Source organism: Neoarius graeffei, chromosome 28 (genome assembly GCF_027579695.1).
Source record: "Neoarius graeffei isolate fNeoGra1 chromosome 28, fNeoGra1.pri, whole genome shotgun sequence".
Lineage (NCBI taxonomy): Eukaryota > Metazoa > Chordata > Actinopteri > Siluriformes > Ariidae > Neoarius > Neoarius graeffei.
The window spans coordinates 21,382,720-21,405,793 of NC_083596.1; the positions used below are offsets into that span (position 1 = coordinate 21,382,720).

General features: G+C 41.2%; 1 protein-coding gene across 1 annotated transcript in view; it reads left to right on the plus strand.

Annotated features, from left to right (window-relative positions):
- Positions 1–21,529, plus strand: part of arcn1a (archain 1a) — a 46,793-nt gene extending 25,264 nt beyond the window's left edge. Inside the window, exons 5-10 of the mRNA XM_060912346.1 lie at positions 1,207–1,371; positions 5,593–5,758; positions 7,763–7,910; positions 8,059–8,167; positions 8,331–8,535; positions 19,704–21,529. Of these exons, the coding sequence (XP_060768329.1) occupies positions 1,207–1,371; positions 5,593–5,758; positions 7,763–7,910; positions 8,059–8,167; positions 8,331–8,535; positions 19,704–19,793 (883 nt within the window). The 3' untranslated portion in view covers positions 19,794–21,529. The remainder of the gene's footprint in view (positions 1–1,206; positions 1,372–5,592; positions 5,759–7,762; positions 7,911–8,058; positions 8,168–8,330; positions 8,536–19,703) is intronic.
- The last annotated feature ends 1,545 nt before the right edge of the window (positions 21,530–23,074 follow it).

Here is a 23,074-nt window from a genome sequence, read left to right on the forward strand (position 1 = left end):
TGCCGCCATTAGACTTTTGAATATGGTCAAAACATATTTTACAGGATGTCTTTATTGGTGAAAAGGAACACCCAAACAAAAATGCATCAGATTTTATGAAAGTGAGGGCGACTGATGCACCCTACTGATTGCCCACTTTGGTGCTATGAGTATGATTACCGCATGCTTCACTTAGTACAATCACAATGTTGTAGATTATGATTTTAAATAAATTTCACAGCAGCGGCACAGTGGTGTAGTGGTTAGCGCTGTCGCCTCACAGCAAGAAGGTCCGGGTTCGAGCCCCGTGGCCGGCGAGGGCCTTTCTGTGTGGAGTTTGCATGTTCTCCCCGTGTCCGCGTGGGTTTCCTCCGGGTGCTCCGGTTTCCCCCACAGTCCAAAGACATGCAGGTTAGGTTAACTGGTGACTCTAAATTGACCGTAGGTGTGAATGTGAGTGTGAATGGTTGTCTGTGTCTATGTGTCAGCCCTGTGATGACCTGGCGACTTGTCCAGGGTGTACCCCGCCTTTCGCCCGTAGTCAGCTGGGATAGGCTCCAGCTTGCCTGCGACCCTGTAGAACAGGATAAAGCGGCTAGAGATAATGAGATGAGAAATTTCACAGCATGTAGAAAGTGGGTGTGTTTCATGTTCTTTAATCTCTACGGAGTTACATATTGCATGCAGACAAGTAAACAAGTCAAGTCTTGGGTCATTTAAAAAAAAAATGCAGGAGAGATTTGGGCAGGTTTTGCTGATGCACAGTGTGATATTGATTGATTGAAATATTGGTCAGAGTGAAAGCAAACCTGTTTCGTGAGTTGAACGCATACATGCTTTAGAAACCCCTTTGTTGCCTTATTGAATGAACGCTCCAACTGCTGGTGACACAACCTGTTGGGCAAGCAGTTACTTCCGCTTCAGGCATCCTAACAAACAGTGCTTACTGCCAGTTAATAACGATACAGTGTTGTGGATAATAATGTATTCAAGGTTTCACACACATCCAGACCTTTTAATATTAAGGGTGGAAAGCAGTGGCCCTTGGCCTGACAGTCTGATGCAACAAGCCTTGAGGTAGAGCTTGAGTTATTCTTAAAGTTCTGAAAATATATATACATATTTTTTTTCTCTCTCCAGGCTGGGGAAATTTCCAGAGTTCATGTTTCATGACACTTGAAGTTTTACTGTGGAACTAAATCTTTTCCTGCCTGTATTCTTTCTCAGGCCTAGCGGTCCCAGCAGAGCCCTCAAACTAGGGGCCAGGGGCAAAGAAGTGGACGATTTTGTGGATAAACTGAAATCAGAGGGTGAGAACATTATCCTGGCTGGCACTGGCAAAAAACCCTCCGAGGCCTCCAAATCTCTGCCTGCTCCTGCTAACACGGAGAGGTAAGCCCTGGCTGTAAATTTAGCTCTGCACTCTTTAACCCACCAAGAACTCTGAACACAACTCTTTTTAACGTCTTGCTTAGACCTGCTCACACTGTTTAAAACCGCTAAGGAATGTCTGAAAGTAGTTCCAGGTAAAGTCTGCAGCTTTCTCGAGGAGGAATTATACAGTAGCAGTGAAAAATTTGGACATCCCTTCGAATTTAATGTCTTTATGTTTATTAATTAAGACACTTCATGTCTTAAAGTAACGATGGCTGTCGTTTCTCTTTACTTAGTTGAGCGGTTCTTGACATCTGGATTACTACAGTTGTGGAATAGGGCTTTTTACTGTGTTTTTTTTTATTGTTTTACTGTTTGATCTGAAGCACATTAAGAAGGCAAGAAATTGCACTAATTAACTTTTGACGAGGCACGCCTGTTAATTGAAAAGCATTCCAGGTGACTGCCTCATGAAGCTGGTTAATAGTGTGTAAAGCGTCAAGGTAAACAGTGGCTACTTTGAAGAATCTAAAATATAAAACACACTTAACACCCTTTTTAAAAATAATTTATTTTAAAATGCGGCAGGGGGGATAACTATTGTTCTGTCTGTTCGTCTGTAAACGTTAGTTTCTGGAGCATAACTCGGACCGTTAGGGATTTTTTTTTTTTTTTTTTTCTTCCACAAAACCTCACACTTGTATTAAGTCAGGGCTTTTCAAAGTGTGGGGCGTGCCTCCCCTAGGGGGCGCCAGAGTTCTTCGGGGGGGCACAACGTGAGGAAAAATAAACCAGAATAAGTTACTATTGTGGACATTTAGCGAACTTCAGCTAGCCTTTGCCAGAGACAAAATGGATCGATTTTTTTAGTACCTAAAGCTACAGTGAGTGAGGAGACAGAGTCTGGGCCAAGCAGAAAAAGAAGGAAGTATGACCACGATTATTTAAAGTTTGGATTTTCATGGACTGGATCTGAAGATGCTCCACTGCCACAGTGTGTTGTCTGCCAAGAGGTGCTAGCTAACGATGCTATGAGATGTTTAAAATGTTTAAAAAAAAAAAAAGCACAGATGTTTAAAAAAAATGTTTTAAAAAGCACAGATGTTTAAAAATTTTTTTTAAAAAGCACAGATGTTTAAAATGTGTAAAAAAGAGGTTTTAAAAAGCACAGATGTGTAAAAGAAAAAAATAATGTGTACAACAACCAAATACGAATGGAACATTAAGTATAGCAACAACAAAAATTGTAAGGTGGGGGCGCTGTTGTTTATTTGCTCTCTGAGGGGGGGCTGACTCTCCCACACTTTGAAAACCCCTGTATTAAGTGACTAGAGGAGTTGTGCCTTTTGACATTTGGGGCAGGTTTGTTTGTTTGTTTGTTTGTTTATTTCTTTTATTTATTTCCGTATTTCTATGGCAACCAATTCAATTTAAGAAAAATTGGAGTGGGGTTTCATGTGGGGGTGGGACATGTCATCTCCTGATGACTCTTGTGGGTTTAAAAAAAAAAACCCCACATAATTCCATATATGTTCCATATGTCGTTTCATGGTGATGTCTTCAGTATTCTACAGCGTAGAAGAAAAGTTGAAATACGGAAAACCCTAGGAGTAGGTGTGTCCAAACTTTTGACTGGTATTGCATCTCTGTACAGTATATGAAATTGAAGAACTGTTGCATGCTTTTACAAACGAGACGAACCAGAAAATGTTTTGGGTTTTTTGTTTGTTTTTCCCTCTCTTGATGTGACCCTGCATAGTTTCCCCAACTAATTGATCATCTCAAGATTGTAAGCTTAAATCATGAGGTTTAATAAGTTCTCATTAACCCTTAAATATATGCTGTTGTGATTAAATTCTGAAATATTTGTGATGCAACAAAGACCACTATGCACAAGTGCTGCGGCTTTATAAAGTATTTATTATGCCGTGATATAGGTCACATGGGCGGCACGGTGGTGTAGTGGTTAGCGCTGTCGCCTCACAGCAAGAAGGTCCTGGGTTCGAGCCCCGGGGCCAGCGAGGGCCTTTCTGTGCGGAGTTTGCATGTTCTCCCCGTGTCCGCGTGGGTTTCCTCCGGGTGCTCCAGTTTCCCCCACAGTCCAAAGACATGCAGGTTAGGTTAACTGGTGACTCTAAATTGACCGTAGGTGTGAATGTGAGTGTGAATGGTTGTCTGTGTCTATGTGTCAGCCCTGTGATGACCTGGCGACTTGTCCAGGGTGTACCCCGCCTTTCACCCATAGTCAGCTGGGATAGGCTCCAGCTTGCCTGCGACCCTGTAGAAGGATAAAGCGGCTAGAGATAATGAGATGAGAATGAGATGAGATATAGGTCACTGTCTGACATTTAAAGTAGCATTAAAAAAACCCCCTCAAAAACGAGAGAGAACTCTACACCAACAGCATCGACGGGGATGCCTCCGCCCGGTAGGCTACACACCTTATTAAGCTGTGATTTGGGGATGGACATTTGACCGCACAGTAATCGTGACCTGGTGAAATTACTTGTATCAGCCTTGGAGATATTGTGTTCACAAGGTTTTCGGACAGACATGTGACCTTGACCTTAGACCTTTTTGATCTCAAAACCTAATCAGTTCATGTTTGTCCCAAAGCGCACAAATGGTGAAAGTTTGGTGAAATTCCTTTCATTAGCCTTTGAGATCACGTTCACAAGGTTGTGGGATGGACGCATGGACAGACGGACAACCCGAAAACATAATGCCTCCTGCACCTTACGGTGGCGGAGGTATAAACCCCCCCCCCCCCAGATTAAGACTCAAGTGGGTGAAGTAAGAGGGAATAAAAGCGGCCTGGACTTTGTAATCCAAAGAGACGTGCACAAGAGTGAGCGAAAACCAGAGAAAACCCGTGCAGACATGAGAACATACAGAATCCACACTGAAGGGCATGAGAGAGGCAAACCATGTTTACTTAAAAGTACGTGTATTTCGGCTGCTTGTCTAATTTGCCTGGACTCTGCCTGCAAAATCAGTTCTCTCTCTCTCCCCCTTTTTTTCCTTTTTTTTTTTTAAGCTAAGTGTGCTTTGCTCACATTTTCCTCAAGGTCAGGTTTTAGGATGGTTGCATACCATAGTGAAAAGAAGATAAGCCTGTGTAGTTGATCAGATGGGAAAATGTCTGCGGTGCTCCTGTGCCATCAAATTATCAAAACGGAGAAGGGTGCTTGCATACTCTGTACAGACAACAGCGGACGCTTTAAAAATATTTAGAAGGCCTTAAAAAATTAAAAAGCAGTTACTTCCCCACCAAACTGCAAGAGCAAACGGTGAAGGTTGAGATGACGACGATGCTGTTTAAATGCCGCAAATTTTTGAAAGAATTTACCTCGGGTGGTTTGAGACAGAGGCTGATTGATTGATGCTGATTTAAAAAAAAAAACTGAATACACTTCCCATTGTCAACTTATAATTCTTTAAAATTTGGCAGTAGTGATGCATATAAAATTTATTTATTTATTTTTAAGTACTGTAACTTTACTTGAACACCAATTTCATTTCAGGAAAGACCTGTAGTAGGGTGCATCAGTTGCCCTCACTTTCATAAAATCTGATGCATTTTTGTCTGGGTGTTCCTTTTCACCAATAAAGGCATCCTGTAAAATGTTTTGACCATATTCAAAAGTCTAATGGCGGCGCCATGAGGTTCATTTTTTGCCAAAAAACGCTGTGAGGTTTGAATCACAATGTTGGACTCCATTTATTGATTTCTTGTGAGCCAGAGATCATGTTAAGAACCTTTGCAAGGGATTGAGAAGCATTAATGTGATTCATAATACATTTGTATTGTTTCAAAGCAGTTGAGCAATGATTCAGTGAACAGCTAAAACTCAAACTGTGCTTGATAATATATTTAGAATATGTACTAAAAATGTGTATCTAAGATATTTGGTATACTCTATAAGGTGCCGTAATGTTTCATGAAAAGTGATCGAAATTTTGTCATAAAAGTCATAAAATAGCAGCTTTTTCCATAACTTTGAGCTCCTGGTGCCACCATTAAACTTTTGAATTTTGTCAAAATATTTCACCCAGTGTGTTTTCTTACCAAAAGGAACATAAAAACAAAAATGCATCATGATCGGAGGAACTTTTCATTTTTAGGGGGCAACTGATGCACCCTAAGCTGTAGTATTCGGAATGAAACTGAAAATGTCGATTTGACCAGGGGAAGTGGAAGTATCTCTGTGTCATTCTTGTGCCCTCTGCTGGTTGCAGTGTGCACCTGCGGATAGAGGAAAAGATCACGCTGACGTGTGGCCGTGATGGAGGGCTGCAGAACATGGAGATCCTGGGCATGATCACCCTTCGTGTCTCAGACGAGAAGAGCGGGCGAATCCGGTTGCTCATCAACAACAATGATAAGAGAGGGGTACAGTTACAGGTAAGCCTCTAAAACCTCTGCACTGATGAAATTCTTTCTGTATCACATTCACAACATTGTCGTTAACACTGAATGGTGCGTCACTGAAATTGCATGGGTGAGTGTGATCCTGTGCCAGGGCTCTACGTTAACTTTGAGACATGGTTGCCCATTCGGGCAACCATTTGTAGAAATCTGGTTGCCCGAACTCAGAACATGGTTGCCCAAATATTGCATATTATTTTTTTTATTTATTATTCAACCTTCTCAGACGCTGTCTGTATCAACAAGCATTGACACTAGCGCCCCGTGCGAGTAATGCAGTAATTAGTCATGTAGTGAAGGACATACCATTGTTCAGTCCCCCCAGGATTCCGCGGGCCTTTTTTGTGATTTGTTGCGGGCTAAAATGTCTGATGTTGCGGGGGGTTTTCCAAAAAATTGCGATGAAAGTTGCGGTGTTTTTTAGGTTTTTGTTGCGATTCCATTGCGGGAGGAAGTGAAAGTTGCGAAAAATTGTGATTTTCTCTTTTTGTGATTAAAATTGAGTGATATGTTAAATATTAAGTTATTACTGAAAAACTATTGATTTAAAAAAAAAACAAAGACACTGAGAAATGGTCCTATAAACAACTTTACCAGTATAAAAGATTACCAGGACTACAAAAATGCAGAAAAGTAGGCTTTGCTTTATCCAAATGCACCTGTTGGTTCAAAAGTTAAAGTGCAGAGAACCTCACAGCACAACATGAAGTTACCTTAAAATATAATATAAATGCCTCAGCTTTCTTGTAAGAAAAAAAAAAAAACTATTAATACTAGTACTGTGTGCAGGCAGTCTCTCCTGAAGACTAAATTAAACAATAATTATAAACTAATAAAATAAATGGCTCAGGCTTCATAGAAGGAAAAAAAGCAATTGGAACAGAATCTCACAGTATGATGCTGAAGCTGCCTAAACAATGGAAAATAAAATACCATTTTGGCAAAAATGTTGGCATCCATTAATTTCTTGTATTAAGTAAAAAAATAATGTAAAGTGCACACAGTGCTTCACTGTAAACATAACACACTTTCAGTAACAGAATTTAAGCCGACATAAACAGTGACTCGCACATCATGCAGTGTTGCCAGATACTGCTGACGTTTTCCAGCCCAAAATATATTCAAAACCCGCCAAAATGCACTTAAAACCGCCCAATCTGGCAACACTGCGCACATGCTGCTTCTCTTGAACGTATACACGGAAGGTAGTTTTGTCGACGTCACCTCAAGACGACGCCAACGATTGGTCAAATTTGCGGGAAAGTTGCGGTGATTGGATATAATTGCAACACCGCCCTGAATTCGCAGGGATTGGTTGAATTTGCATTCGATGTTGCGATTTGCAACTTCGCGAAATCCTGGAGGGTCTGAATAGAACACTGAATATGTACTACGCGATAATTATTAGCAATGGGAAACTGCATTGCGAGCCCCCGATGTGCAAATGTGAATTCCGCTAGTTGTTGAACATCCCGTAATGATAACATGGACACTGTCTTTCCGAGTCAAACAATCGCAAATCGTAATGGAATTTCATCATAATATGAATGAATAAACATCGTTTTTCACGCAAGTTGACATATTTGGGTAGTTGCCTGATTGGACAAGCATTTGTGAGAGTCTGGTTGTCCGAATCCCTGTGATGACCTGGCGACTTGTCCAGGGTGTACCCCGCCTTTCGCCTGTAGTCAGCTGGGATAGGCTCCAGCTTGCCTGCAACCCTGTAGAAGGATAAAGCGGCTAGAGATGATGAGATGAGATGAGATGGTTGTCTGAATCTATTGAATGGTTGCCCTGGGCAATCGGGCTACTGTTAATGTCGAGCCCTGTGTGCTCGGTGCTGTCTAGCTCCCATTTAATAGTTGTAGACGACAACCTCAGCATGTAGTTGGGTATTAACTATTAAATTTATACACTCGGTGAACGTTCCTTAAATATAATGCCTTGGCGGAGAAGTAAAACATTAATCGACTCCCACAGACCCACCCCAATGTGGATAAGAAGCTGTTCACAGCAGACTCCTTAATCGGCCTGAAGAACCCAGAAAAGTCGTTCCCCCTAAACAACGATGTGGGAGTGCTGAAGTGGAGACTCCAGACCACAGACGAGTCCCTTATACCACTAACAAGTCAGTGCTCTACTGCTTTCTTTATGCTTGGCTCAGTTACTTGTTCACCAGAACAACAGTGTCATGATTGTCTGTGTTCGTGGTGTTATACTTCAGAGTAGGTTCACTTACTTTTTTTTTTTTCCCTTCCCTCTTCCTCCGATTGCAGTAAACTGCTGGCCATCAGAAAGTGGATCTAGCTGTGATGTTAACATTGAGTATGAACTGCAAGAGGAATCGCTGGAGCTTAACGACGTCGTCATTTCAATCCCCCTACCGTAAGCCTGTCTGATAATCCAACATGTACTACATCTGTCTTCTCTTCTGTTTCTAATGGGAGATATTTTATCTTGAACAAGTTCGCTAAAACGGACGAACTTGTGGATTATTGACTGTTCTACCACCTGTCATAATTTACCTGCGTGTATGTAAATGTTACAGATCGGGCGTGGGCGCACCCGTGATTGGTGACCTGGATGGAGAGTATCGGCACGACAGCAGACGGAATATTCTGGAGTGGTGTCTGCCCGTAGTGGACGTAAAGAACAAGACCGGCAGTCTGGAGTTCAGCATAGCCGGCCAGCCAAATGACTTCTTTCCCGTCAACGTATCGTTCGTCTCCAAAGGGAACTACTGTGACATTCAGGTACAAAAATAACAAGAAGCATGGCTTTATGTAAAATCAAAGCTGGTCAGTTTTAAAATACGCTTTTTGTCACCAACACGTACGTTAATTTTACGTTTCTTAAAGTGCACATCACGGGTAAATTCAGGAGCAAGATCAATGTAATTCTCCTCTTTTATATTAAACTTTGGTCAAATATCTGTCACATTCTGCGTTCTCTGCAATTTTTTTTTTTTTTTTTACCTTGCGCAATACCAGAAAAATTCAGTTGAAATCGAGCCATTTGAGGCGAATCGGTCGCCTCTGAAAAAACTTGGCATTTGGATTTCCCAGGAAACATTGATTTTCATGACGTCGCGTGCGGGACGCCTCCCTCTGAATCCTACATCAGCGCTGGTTTGTTTATGAGAAAACGACCTGGTGGTTTTCTGCAAATTTCTTCAACGTTATTGCGTAATTATTAAAATGGTTAACAGATGTATCGTAGGAGGGTGTAGCAACACCAATCTTGATGGTATTAGTACTGTATTTTTCGGACTATAAGGCGCATTTTTTTTCATGGTTCGGCTGGCCATGCAACTTATACTCCGGTGCGACGTGTGTGTGTGTGTGTATGTGTGTATATATAATATATATATTCCATATATAAAATATGGAATATATATATTCCATATATAAAATATGGAATATATATATTCCATATATAAAATATGGAATATATATATTCCATATATAAAATATGGAATATATATATTCCATATATAAAATATGGAATATATATATATTCCACCGCGAGAGGGCGCTATGTAGCTTTCTGCCTTTTTTTTTTTTTTTCTCTGAGCGGTTGTTGTTGTTGTTGTTTTTCCACTAGACGGTTGTTTTTACTACCGTACCTGTCTTTGGAGATGATATACCTATAGCCTACTTGGCTTCTGATTTGATGAAATGAAGAATGACTCTCCTCGATGATGACTACAGCTTTAATAACACAGATGAAAGAGCCATGGGGCGATAATAAGCCCTACCGGTAAAAATATTCTAAAAGCAAACTGATTAATGCATCAGTAATAGGCTACTATTATTAGTTATAATAATAATATAGGCTATTAGTAATAACGATAGTGATAGTATTAAAGATAGTAGTAGATATTTAAAATAATCAGACTAGGCTACTTACAGGGCAAAGGGCGCGTTATCACTGCTCAGCTGTTCATTTATTAAATAAACAATGCAGTCGCGCAGTAACCACGCGCCGCTTATCAGATAGAATCACAGATTCTATGGATAGAATAACCCTTCAAAAAAGTGCGACTTGTAGTCCGGTGCGACATGTATATGTTTTTTTTTTTTTCGTCTTCATAATGCATTTTTTGGCTGATGCGACTTAAACTCCGGAGCGACGTATAGTCCGGAAAATACGGTACTCATCGTTTCCCAAAAGACCGGACAATGAGAGAGAAATGGGAGCGCTTGGTCTACACAGGCTGTGCACTGAAACCGTGCAAAGCTCGCGCAGCCTGCTGGCGCTTCCGCAGGTGACATCACGATTCTGGCTCCAGACTACTTTGGGATTTTTCCAGACGCGTTTTATTTTTTTCTGCTGTAGACAGATGGCCTTGTGCAAAATTACCTTTCTGGATGAGTGTGTAAAGGGACATTCTTTCATATTTAAAAAAAAAAACCCATGAAATTGGTCCAGAATATGCACTTAAGCTGCAGATTTAAAAAAAAAAAAAAAAAAAGGCCAAAAGTCATGTCCTGATGCACCTTTTTGATTTGAAACCCGTCTTGTGTATATTTGCACCACATGGGGTATAACTGAATGGAAATGAGGAACCTGTGCAATGCACATGGGCTCAGGTGAGACCGGAAACATCAATACAATAAATACCTGTTGGAAATTGGCTACTTGAATGTAATACCATTTTCTCTGATCATTTTATGAATATATAATGTAAAATAATTAACCAATTTATTCATAGCTCAAGGTGTTCAGATAGTACATGCTGTATTTCTAAAGCTAAGGTCTCACATAGCCGGCGTGACCTCACGGTAGACAGTTTTGACTCTTCTGGGGGTTAACCAGTACACATTTCTGGCCTTTCCATGGGAATACGTGAGAGCCACGGAGCGACCTTGACAACCGGAAGGGTGTGGCTTCCATCCCCAGAAAGTTTTGCCGTGGGTCAAGCGCCACGTGAAGGCATATGTAAGCATCCGTGAGGCTTACTTGGGCTACCAGAGCTAACTGTAGCATTCCGTCGCAACCATCGAGCTCAATGTTCACGGAACAGCGCTTTGCAGAAAGTGAAAAGTTTGCTGAGGGGGCGTGGCTTAGTTCGTCTTGCCGTGGCTATGCTGTACTGCAGCCGTGAAAATCGTACACGCTGCTATCATTGCCGTAAGGCGGTACGTCGCTGCAATCATTAGTTTACGTTGGTGTCTTCCGTTGTTACTGTCACAGCTACCGTGGCTTCATTTGCATATTTTACTTCACCCAAATTTATGCGACCGATCACCTTCAAAATCTGCCAGAATGGTCGCGGTAGCCCCAGTTCTCACGGATCAACCGGCTATGTGTGATCTTGGCGTAATCCCTTTCCCTACACTGAGTGATCGGGATTGGTTTACCAAAGCCTTTTATCAAATGCGTATTTCTGTGGGCTTGGATTAGGCAGTTTGGTCCTGGCAGCACAATTTTTATTTTTAATTAATTTATTTATTTATGTTTTAGATGCTCAAAACTAGACAGATCGGTCAATTGGAAATGAAAGATTGAAGAAACGAGGGCCGCAGTTGGTAGCTTTGCTGCCTCAAAGGTCACAAGCATACTTGCAAGGCAGCGTTTCTGCTCTGTGAGCGCAGAGAACAGTATCTGTACGCGGATTAAAGCATCCATTGTGTTCTGTGCACTCGTATCACAAGCACCCGCGGAGTTTGTGTACGGATTTTTGAGACTAATTTAATGCAACACTCAAGCCAGGTGCAGGATAACACCTCACCTTCGGCAGTACGTTAACGTCTTCGTTTTAACTCCAAGCTAATCAGGAATAGAACTCATACGTGATCTCGGTTGATTATTTATTTATTTATTTATTTATTTATTTACGCCACGCAGGACAGAGCAGTAAAACATCCGTTTCTTTAGTAAACGTTATTACGTTTTAACTATGTTATTGTTAGATTAATGAACTTTTTTTTTTTTAAATGTCAGACACAATGTTAGCAGGTTTATGATGGGGTTTTGTGGATGTCTGAGGCTAACAGGATAATAATGTGTTTAGATGTCTCATCTCATCTCATTATCTGTAGCCGCTTTATCCTGTTCTACAGGGTCGCAGGCAAGCTGGAGCCTATCCCAGCTGACTACGGGCGAAAGGCAGGGTACACCCTGGACAAGTCGCCAGGTCATCACAGGGCTGACACATAGACACAGACAACCATTCACACTCACATTCACACCTACGCTCAATTTAGAGTCACCAGTTAACCTAACCTGCATGTCTTTGGACTGTGGGGGAAACCGGAGCACCCGGAGGAAACCCACGCGGACACGGGGAGAACATGCAAACTCCATGTTTAGATGTGATTTTTTAGATTTTTGTTTTTTAATGAAAGTTCAATGAATGCTTGACGTTTCCAAAGGAATTGTGTTAAATAATCGTGATGTCGGTGTATATACCCTAGGCATGCTGATAAACACCCAGTCATCTTGTATCGATGTATTTTTCTCCATTTGATTTAATATAATCAGGGCCGAGAGTTTTCCGCTTTTCAGCGGATTTCTGTTTTTTTTTTTTTTTTTTTAAAGTAAAAATCGACCTTTTTATATTATGCCAAATCCGTTGAGAATTTTTTTTTTTTCATTTATTGAGGGGGGTTAGGGTATGTTCCTTCGTGATACTCAAGCGTAATTCATTCCTACGACAATGTTACATGTTTACATTTTCGCCATCTTTAGCCTCGCTAAGTCTCGCGGTAGAATACGTGTTCTCTACAATGTAATTGGCCAAAACATCGATGGCGAGAGCATGATAGCCAATCATAACAGTTCTTACAAAAGTACCCACATCCGTTCTATTTTATCGAAACTTGTACATTTTCATCGTCGCTGCTCTTCAAAAATACGTTTCTCTTTCATCTATCGTTTTATCCATCATGTATACACTACCGTTCAAAAGTTTGGGGTCACTTTGAAATGTCCTTATTTTTGAAAGAAAAGCACTGTTCTTTTCAGTGAAGATCACTTTAAACTAATCAGAAATCCACTCTATACATTGCTAATGTGGTAAATGACTATTCTAGCTGCAAATGTCTGGTTTTTGGTGCAATATCTCCATAGGTGTATAGAGGCCCATTTCCAGCAACTCTCACTCCAGTGTTCTAATGGTACAATGTGTTTGCTCATTGCCTCAGAAGGCTAATGGATGATTAGAAAACCCTTGTACAATCATGTTAGCACAGCTGAAAACAGTTGAGCTCTTTAGAGAAGCTATAAAACTGACCTTCCTTTGAGCAGATTGAGTTTCTGGAGCATCACATTTGTGGGGTCGATTAAATGCTCAAAATGGCCAGAAAAATGTCTTGACTATATTTTCTATTCATTTTACAACTTATGGTGGTAAATAAAAGTGTGACTTTTCATGGAAAACACAAAATTGTCTGGGCGACCCCAAACTTTTGAACGGTAGTGTATGATAGTCAGTAAATCTGAATTAATGCTGACACTTTTGAAAACTTAAATATTTCAAAAGACTTTTTGAAGAAACCATATGCAACTAATGAGGACATGGGGAGAAAAGGTCAGTCACCTTAAGAAATTTTATTTAATATATGAACATTTTGATAATTAATAGAACTTAAGTTTAATGTGAATTTAGTTTGTCATTTTTGTTGATCATGAATTATAACCATACCCTTGAATGTAGAATGTGATTTTTATTTTGAATTAAAACAATACTCCTATTGATTTGATACACATTTTCATGTAAATATATAAAAAAGACAACAGATGAAAAAATATCTACTACAGCTCAGATTGCAGGAAGAGTGGTTTGTAAGGCCTTATTTTTCAAAATTTTCCGGGGAGGGGGTATCCCTCCCAGACACCCCCCCTGCTTCAGGCACCTTTGGCGCCCTCTCATAACTTTTTATCTTGTTTTCTGCTTTTTTTGATGACCACCCACTCTCATCCCTGTATAATGTAGACTCTGATGATAAACTGACCTGTGCAGATGTTCCTGGTCTTAAATTCTCCAGGAGGAGCGCCAACCCCCCCCCCCCCAAGTTGTGGCAGGTTTTCTCTGTGCCTGCAATGTTCTCACCTGGAATACATGTTCCTAATTATACAACCCCAATTCCAAAAAAGTTGGGACAAAGTACAAATTGTAAATAAAAACAGAATGCAATAATTTACAAATCTCAAAAACTGATATTGTATTCACAATAGAACATAGACAACATATCAAATGTCGAAAGTGAGGCATTTTCAAATTTCATGCCAAATATTGGCTCATTTGAAATTTCATGACAGCAACACATCTCAAAAAAGTTGGGACGGGGCAATAAGAGTCTGGAAAAGTTAAAGGTACGAAAAAGGAACAGCTGGAGGACCAAATTGCAACTCATTAGGTCAATTGGCAATAGGTCATTAACATGACTGGGTATAAAAAGAGCATCTTGTAGTGGCAGCGGCTCTCAGAAGTAAAGATGGGAAGAGGATCACCAATCCCCCTAATTCTGCGCCGACAAATAGTGGAGCAATATCAGAAAGGAGTTCGACAGTGTAAAATTGCAAAGAGTTTGAACATATCATCATCTACAGTGCATAATATCATCAAAAGATTCAGAGAATCTGGAAGAATCTCTGTGCGTAAGGGTCAAGGCCGGAAAACCATACTGGGTGCCCGTGATCTTCAGGCCCTTAGACGGCACTGCATCACATACAGGCATGCTTCTGTATTGGAAATCACAAAATGAGCTCAGGAATATTTCCAGAGAACATTATCTGTGAACACAATTCACCGTGCCATCCGCCGTTGCCAGCTAAAACTCTATAGTTCAAAGAAGAAGCCGTATCTAAACATGATCCAGAAGCGCAGACGTCTTCTCTGGGCCAAGGCTCATTTAAAATGGACTGTGGCAAAGTGGAAAACTGTTCTGTGGTCAGACGAATCAAAATGTGAAGTTCTTTATGGAAATCAGGGACGCCGTGTCATTCGGACTAAAGAGGAGAAGGACGACCCAAGTTGTTATCAGCGCTCAGTTCAGAAGCCTGCATCTCTGATGGTATGAGGTTGCATTAGTGCGTGTGGGATGGGCAGCTTACACATCTGGAAAGACCCCATCAATGCTGAAAGGTATATCCAGGTTCTAGAGCAACATATGCTCCCATCCAGACGACGTCTCTTTCAGGGAAGACCTTGCATTTTCCAACATGACAATGCCAAACCACATACTGCATCAATTACAGCATCATGGCTGCGTAGAAGAAGGGTCCGGGTACTGAACTGGCCAGCCTGCAGTCCAGATCTTTCACCCATAGAAAACATTTGGCGCATCATAAAATGGAAGATATGACAAAAAAGACCTAAGACAGTTGAGCAACTAGAATCCTACATTAGACAAGAATGGGTTAACATTCCTCTCCCTAAACTTGAGCAACTTGTCTCCTCAGTCCCCAGACGTTTACAGACTGTTGTAAAGAGAAAAGGGGATGTCTCACAGTGGTAAACATGGCCTTGTCCCAACTTTTTTGAGATGTGTTGTTGTCATGAAATTTAAAATCACCTAATTTTTCTCTTTAAATGATACATTTTCTCAGTTTAAACATTTGATATGTCATCTATGTTCTATTCTGAATAAAATATGGAATTTTGAAACTTCCACATCATTGCATTTCGTTTTTATTTACAATTTGTACTTTGTCCCAACTTTTTTGGAATCGGGGTTGTAATTTAAGCATATGCAGACATTAGTAAACAGTGTGTGCGGTGCTGGTTATAGAAAAGCATTTAGTGATTGGGGGGTTTCTTTCTCCCACCCCAAATTTATTTATTTTAAACCTACTTTACATCCTGCTTTCCATCTGGTACAGTAATAAACAGAGCAAAAGCATATTGCGTTCTGGTTTAATAAAATGGATTAAAATAGCTGAACTCTCCTCTTATTTCACTGCTTACTATGATGTGGCGATGACCGGCTTATCGACATTTAGGGCTGTGAGAATTTCTGGTAACATCAAATCAGCTTTGGTGGATTTTTTTTTCCCTCTATTTTTAACATTGTGAGGTTTTATTAGGGCTGTGCGATATGGGAAAAAAATGAATATCCCGATACATTTTCTCCATTTCACGATATACGATATATATCTCGATATATTTAAATCTCCTCTAAAGGACCCCATGAAATCTAACTTTTACTCTTTACTGTTTTCACTACAATCCCTGCAGATTAAGGCTACGTTTACATTAGACCATATCTGTCTCGTTTTCTTCGCGGATGCACTGTCCGTTTACATTAAACCCCCTGGAAAAGCCAGGAAACGGGAATCCGCCAGCGTCCACGTATTCAATCCAGATCGTGTCTGGTCCGGTGCTGTGTAAACATCGCGGATACGCTGTGCTGAGCTCTAGCTGGCGTCTCATTGGACAACATCACTGTGACATTCACCTTCCTGATTCGCTGGCGTTGGTCATGTGACGCGACTGCTGAAAAACGGCGCGGACTTCCGCCTTGTATCACCTTTCATTAAAGAGTATAAAAGTATGAAAATACTGCAAATACTGATGCAAATACTGCCCATTGTGTAGTTATGATTGTCTTTAGGCTTGCCATCCTTCCACTTGCAAGTAATAAGTGATCTGCGCTGGGATCACACACACAGCGGCTCAGTCCCGAATCGTGGCTTGTTCACTTCACTCGCGCGCTGTGTGAGCTGCGCAGGGCCGGAGTGCGCACCCTCCAGAGGGCACTCGCTGTTCAGGGCGGAGTGATTTGGAGCGCAGGATGCCTGCGGAGCCGAGCATATCCGCGTATTGGCGTTGCTATGTGCACGGCTAACGGTTTTAGTGTAAACGCGAATCGTTTTAAGAACATTAATCTGATGATCCGCTGATTCGACGTAATGTAAACGTAGCCTAAATAACATTCTTGGTTAACTTTACAGGTGGTTTTCAACAACACATTTTAAATTTTTATGTTAGTGGTTAATCACAATTGAATTGAAATAAGACTATTTTTATTCAACAAAGACGTGGCACAAACTGCAAAACCAATCTTGAAAATTGCAACAAAGGGGCAACACAATACAGAGCTGCTCAGAGCTCAAATCAATACAGTGCAAGCTCAACACTGAGAAAGACATTTAGCCTAAATAAGAAAAGTGCTCATTCATTAAATTATTTTAAAAAATAGATCTCCAAGCTATTAACCTGACTACTGAGAACCACTGGAACATTCACAATAGAGAGAGAGATTGAGGGAGAGAAGAGAGAGAGATCTGCAAAACATCATTTCTCTCTTTGCACACTTTAGAACTGAATGTTTTCTGCCTCTCAGATGTGTATAATTCTGGCTGCTGCCTTTCGTGATGACAGGTTTTTTTTTGCACACTTTACAAACTGGCATTTGCTGTTCCACGTCCTCCTCGTGATATCCAAAAAATGCCAGATGACTGACCCCTTACTAGTTCTTTTAGGAACCAATTCGTCCACTTCCATTTTTAATTTGTCGCTGAAATTGACAGAGCTTACACGGTAGCCTACGCAACACCAGCAATTGCACGAACTGAGTCAGCGCTGTAAACCGAAACTAGGAAATCTTCCTGCCGGCAGTGTTGCCAGATACTGCTGACGTTTTCCAGCTCAAAATATGTTCAAAACCCGCCAAAACGCACTTAAAACCGCCCAATCTGGCAACACAACCGAAACTAGAAAACCTTCCCGGAAGTTCCTTTCAGCACCGAGATGTCGCCCAGGATTGGTTGGCGAGTGCGTGACGTTATTGTTTTCTTTACCCTTAGGCAGCCTCTCACGTTACTGCCTGAGGGACAGGGAGAAAACCACCGGGAAATATTTTAAACAAACACAAAACGAACGCAAGTCGGAAGATGACCATAAAATACTCGATAGTTACGATATAATAATTTTATGTATCGCACACAGAATTTTCGGCGATATATCGAGTATATTCGATATATCGCACAACCCTCGGTTTTATTCTACTTATTATATTCAGAACTTTGCCCATGTGTAAGTAATGCGTATTATAGCAATGGGTTTATTAGCTCACTTTTTTAAACAGGATTAGGCGTAGTTCATGAACATCTCAATTGTAGTGCAGGCATTCTGCGAATTCGCATTTATTTTCATCTTTTCCCCCCCAAAAAAAAAAAACACCAGGTAGAATTACTCCCCATTACTCTACACAAACTAAATAAAGTTCTAAAGAATAAAGAAATTCCTCCATCAAGCAAGAGAGGCCAGTTTAATGACTGCACAGGGTAAAAGGGAAGCAGACACGAGCAGATTGCTAATTCTGTTCTTGACGTCACCTCTCCAAATAAAGTCCAAATCAAATCAGTCCGAAGAGAACAGCAAAGAGAAGGGGGGCGAGAGAAATCAGAAATGTTTTAACTGAATAAAACGCCACCGCCGACGGCGTAGTGGTCAGCACTGTCGGCAGGGGCCTTTCTGTGTGGAGTTTGCATGTTCTGCCCGGGTGCTCCGGTTTCCCCTACAGTTCAAAGACATGCGGTTAGGTTAACACGGGGTCGCCTTAGCCTGAAGTGACCTTGAGCAAGGCACTTAACCCCCAAACTGCTCCCCGGGCATTGTTAGCATGGCTGCCCACTGTTCAGATGGGTTAAATGCAGCGAGGAGTTTCACAAGTGTACGTGTGATGAATAAAAGTGTGTTGTCCTGTAACACGAGATCCATTCAGTTGTGGTGAACGTTAGTTCTTTCCCATAAATTTAGATAACCAGTTTTTTTTCCTCCTTTTCCTTCCTTTTAGACCATTTGCACTTTTTGTGTTTCTGCTCTATTGACCATATAAGCTGTACAGTAGGGTGCATCAGTCGCCCTCACTTTCATAAAATCTGATGCATTTTTGTTTGGGTGTTCCTTTTCACCAATAAAGACATCCTGTAAAATGTTTTGACCATATTCAGAAGTCTAATGGTGGCACCATGAGGTTCATTTTTTGCCAAAAAATGCTTATTTTATGTTTTCGCGTAAGGTTTGAATCACAATGTTGGACTCCATTTATTGATTTCTTGTGAGCCAGAGATCATGTTAAGAACCTTTGCAAGGGATTGAGAAGCATTAATGTGATTCATAATACATTTATATTGTTTAAAAGTAGCTGAACAATGATTCAATGAACAGCTAAAACTCAAACTGTGCTTGATAATATATTTAGAATATGTACTAAAAATGTGTATCTAAGATATTTGGTATACTCTATAAGGTGCCATAATGCTTCATGAAAAGTGATCGAAATTTTGTCATAAAAGTCATAAAATAGCAGCTTTTTCTATAACTTTGAGCTCCTGGTGCCACCATTAAACTTTTGAATTTTCTCATCTCATTATCTCTAGCCGCTTTATCCTGTTCTACAGGGTCGCAGGCAAGCTGGAGCCTATCCCAGCTGACTATGGGCGAAAGGCGGGGTACACCCTGGACAAGTCGCCAGGTCATCACAGGGCTGACACATAGACACAGACAACCATTCACACTCACATTCACACCTACGGTCAATTTAGAGTCACCAGTTAACCTAACCTGCATGTCTTTGGACTGTGGGGGAAACCGGAGCACCCGGAGGAAACCCACGCGGACACGGGGAGAACATGCAAACTCCGCACAGAAAGGCCCTCGCCGGCCACGGGGCTCGAACCCGGACCTTCTTGCTGTGAGGCGGCAGCGCTAACCACTACACCACCGTGCCGCCCCTTTTGAATTTTGTCAAAATATTTCACCCAGTGCGTTTTCTTACCAAAAGGAACACAAAACCAAAATGCATCATGATCAGGGGAACTTTTCATTTTTAGGGGGCAACTGATGCACCCTAGTGTACACTGATGCAGGACTGTTTTTTATATCTCAAGATCTGTTTTAGTGAGCAACCAGATCTCGTAAATTTTTAACATCACGCCTTTTTCTTCTTTTCTGTCCCTCCTCTCACAGGTCACTAAAGTGTCTCAGGTGGACGGGAACAGTCCGGTACGGTTCTCCATGGAAACGTCTTTCGTGGTCGACAAGTATGAAATACTCTAAGGAAGAAACTCCTCGACCGAAACTCCGAGACCAGCTTCAGAGTACACCAGACCAGTGGACTGACAGTAATAAACACAGTACGAGCTAGAGAGAGAAAGATAGAGCATGAGAAGAGAGATTTTTTTTTTTTTTCCTTTTTGCCTTCAGCAGTACTTCAACAGGACTTGAACCTTTTCCCCATTTCCGAAGCGAAACAAAAAAAAACTGGCAGTGTTTTACTTTATCTTTGTATAGAAGTAAGTGGATCTATGAAGGGACTGGTTTGTGAACATGAATGACGCAGCCAAACCGATTAGTTCCAAACCATGTGACACTAACTGGAGAATAATTTATATAAATCCACCACGTTGTGGTGTTTGGGTTTTTTTTTTTTTTCCCTTCTTCTCGTCTTTCCTTCCCCTTCTGGGTTGTATAGTTTAGAGGTTTACTGAACATTAATCTAATTTAGCATTAAGGGTAAATTAGCCAGTATCCCCCCCCCCCTTTTTTTTTTGGTCCTGGCATTCTGCTCCGTCTGAAATCCCTGCACTGTTGTCTTTTCCTTTCCTCAACTGAACGACCCACCGTTGTCCTATCTACTCCTTTCTTGCGTCGGCAGGACCATGTACTATGAAATGGACCTCATTTTACATGTCTGTGTATGTGATCGATATCTCTCTCGCTCTCTCTCTTTCCTTCCCTTCTTTCTGCTGGACTTCTTTTTCTTTCTTTTTTTAAAAAAAAAAAACCCTCTATCTGCTGTGAAGTGGCCTGCCGCACAAGTCTAAGCTTGTATCTGGTTCATCTACATTATCGCCTTTGCTTTTCCCTGCAATCTGTAAGCCAGCGGCACGTTGGATGGCACTGAGGTCAGCTTCGTAATAATTCAGTGAGCGTGTTTTTAGGCTTCATTATCGATGAGGCAGTGACGTCCTGACCTTCGGCAACACGCGTGAAAACGGAATCCGTGCTGGTGTCGCGCCGCAGTACATCAGTTACAGGGTTTGGAAATCATCTGGGGTCATGCTGACCTGTAACTTAGAAAGAAGAGGGCCTGTAGTTTTGTTGACGGTTTCGTTCTGCCGTCATGTAACGTTAGATTTGAAGTGTTCATATTAAGTCCTAGAAGGATTGCAGAAAAACTGGCTTATTCTTTCAACCTTTGTCGAGTCAGTCGCGAGTTTACAGCATGCTTGCAAACGCAGGGTGACGTGCTGTGAGCAGAGGTGAGTGTACTGTGTGCGTTTTTCTCCTTTCGTCGTTTCTGACTGTATTAAGAGCTTGTTAAACGAATACTTTGGCCAGGAGTATAAAATTACACAAATTCCCCGTTACTTCAAAGCTTGTCCTTTCCTCCTGAGCGATGAGACTGGTGATGTCACCTGATCGCACACTTCCATTATTTGTTAGCAAAGAAGCAACCGGATGCATCTTCAGTATTTCATTTCATTTCATTTCATTTGAGGTAAGCAGTCGTGTAAATTTCACTCTTGGTTAAAGTGATCCTTTAATCACTAGGCCTTTCCATCAGTTACGACACCCGAAGCTCTGCGTTCATGCCTTGACTCTCACTATTGCTCCAAGGGAAAAAGAAAGACGTTCAAGTTTTTGTCTGTTTTGTTAATCATATTGCAGGTGGGAAGTGGAGAAAAATATCTATTTCTTTTTTTGTAACTCTGTAAAATAATGAATAGGGTAATGATGAGTAACATTCCAGTGTAAACTTATTAAAGAAATTATTAAAGTGTATAAAATGACCCAAATGAAAAGCCTCTTTACTATATTGCTTGTGTGTTCTAATATTTACAAACGGTTATTGAAGAAATACTCCAGCGTCCTTTTTTTTTTTTGCTTTTGTTTTTCTTTATCCCGTATGGACGATTACCACAGACACATTTTATGACCTTTTTCTGGACTGAGAGAAAAGAACAGAAAATTATAGTAATTGAAGTCTAAGGGCTGATGTCAAACTGATTTTCTAGTTATTTTAGGGATGGAACTCAACTAATGCTCCAGCAAAGGTCAGAGCAAATCTTTTAAGGTTGAAATACATTCTGGAAAGATGCAATATGTAAAACTTGCTCATGACTTAAGCTTTATTGTCCTCGTTGTACGATATCTGTAAGGGGGAAAAACACGATGGGGTGTGCTGCTCTAGGAAAAATCAGCAACATGGTGGTGTGATGTAGCCTGGGCCTGCCCATCCTACAAGTGTGACGCAACATGAGGGCCTGTTGCGAGCTTAGTCTGGCAAGGCAAGCTATCTCCAGCTCTTCCAAGCTCCCGAAAAATCGGGAGCCAATCAACTGCGACCGGAAGCCATAGATTGTTTACAGAATCTATGCGGGAAGCGCTTCATTCACTAGAAACATTACGAACATGGAGCAGCGGCAAGCCTTTGACACAGCGGTAGATGCTGTATTGAAAGCATTCAACGGGAAGTTCTCATTGAAAACGGAGCAAAGAGCAGCCCTGGAGGTATTTATCTTCTCCCTGTTACTCAAGCAGTTTCCGTCGCGTCACATACGTCAGAGGAAAGAGTGATGTGATTGGTTTAAGCTTCGTCACAGCCTTTTCTGGCTTCGACCAGTAGCAAACTGAGGCATTTCAGGGAGGCGGGTCAACCACGCCTTTGGGAAACGGTTGGGCTTAATATCTTTGCCAGACCAAATGCTCGCAGAGCTTTGAAGTCGCGTTAGCCAGACTAGGTGTGATGTGCCATCATTCCAAAATGGGTTCTGTTCCAATAGCGGCAAATCCAGAAGTGTTGGTTTTTTTAACACCATGGCAAATTACCAACGATTGATATATATATTTTTTTATTTATTAGTGAATGAAGCAATGTTTTATCCATTTATAGTTACAATTAAAGGTAGACTGCCTTTCAGATTTTTCACATTTAGGTCATAAAAAGAATTTTCCCTGACACTCGATTTTGAACTTTTTTAGTGGACCAAAAGCTACTTAATTTGAATCACAGATTTCCAATTTTATCCCCCCCCCCCCCCCCCCCCCCCAAAAAAAAAAAAAGTACAATTAATGAATTAAGAGCCACGTGGCCCTAAATTCTCCACCATTTTTTCTTGCCTCACCATGACCTCATTCAAGATACTATGTCATGCCTGTCATGGTGGGCTTTCCTCGTTCGTGCAAGGCATTGTGGGATACAAATTTGAAACAGGAGAGGATGCTGAGTGTGCGAAAGAAATGTGAAAGACCGACTACAGTAACAGAAAGCGAGAAGAAAAGACAGTTATATATGAAAGAAAGGAGAAACCGGACTAAACTAATAAATATCGGCG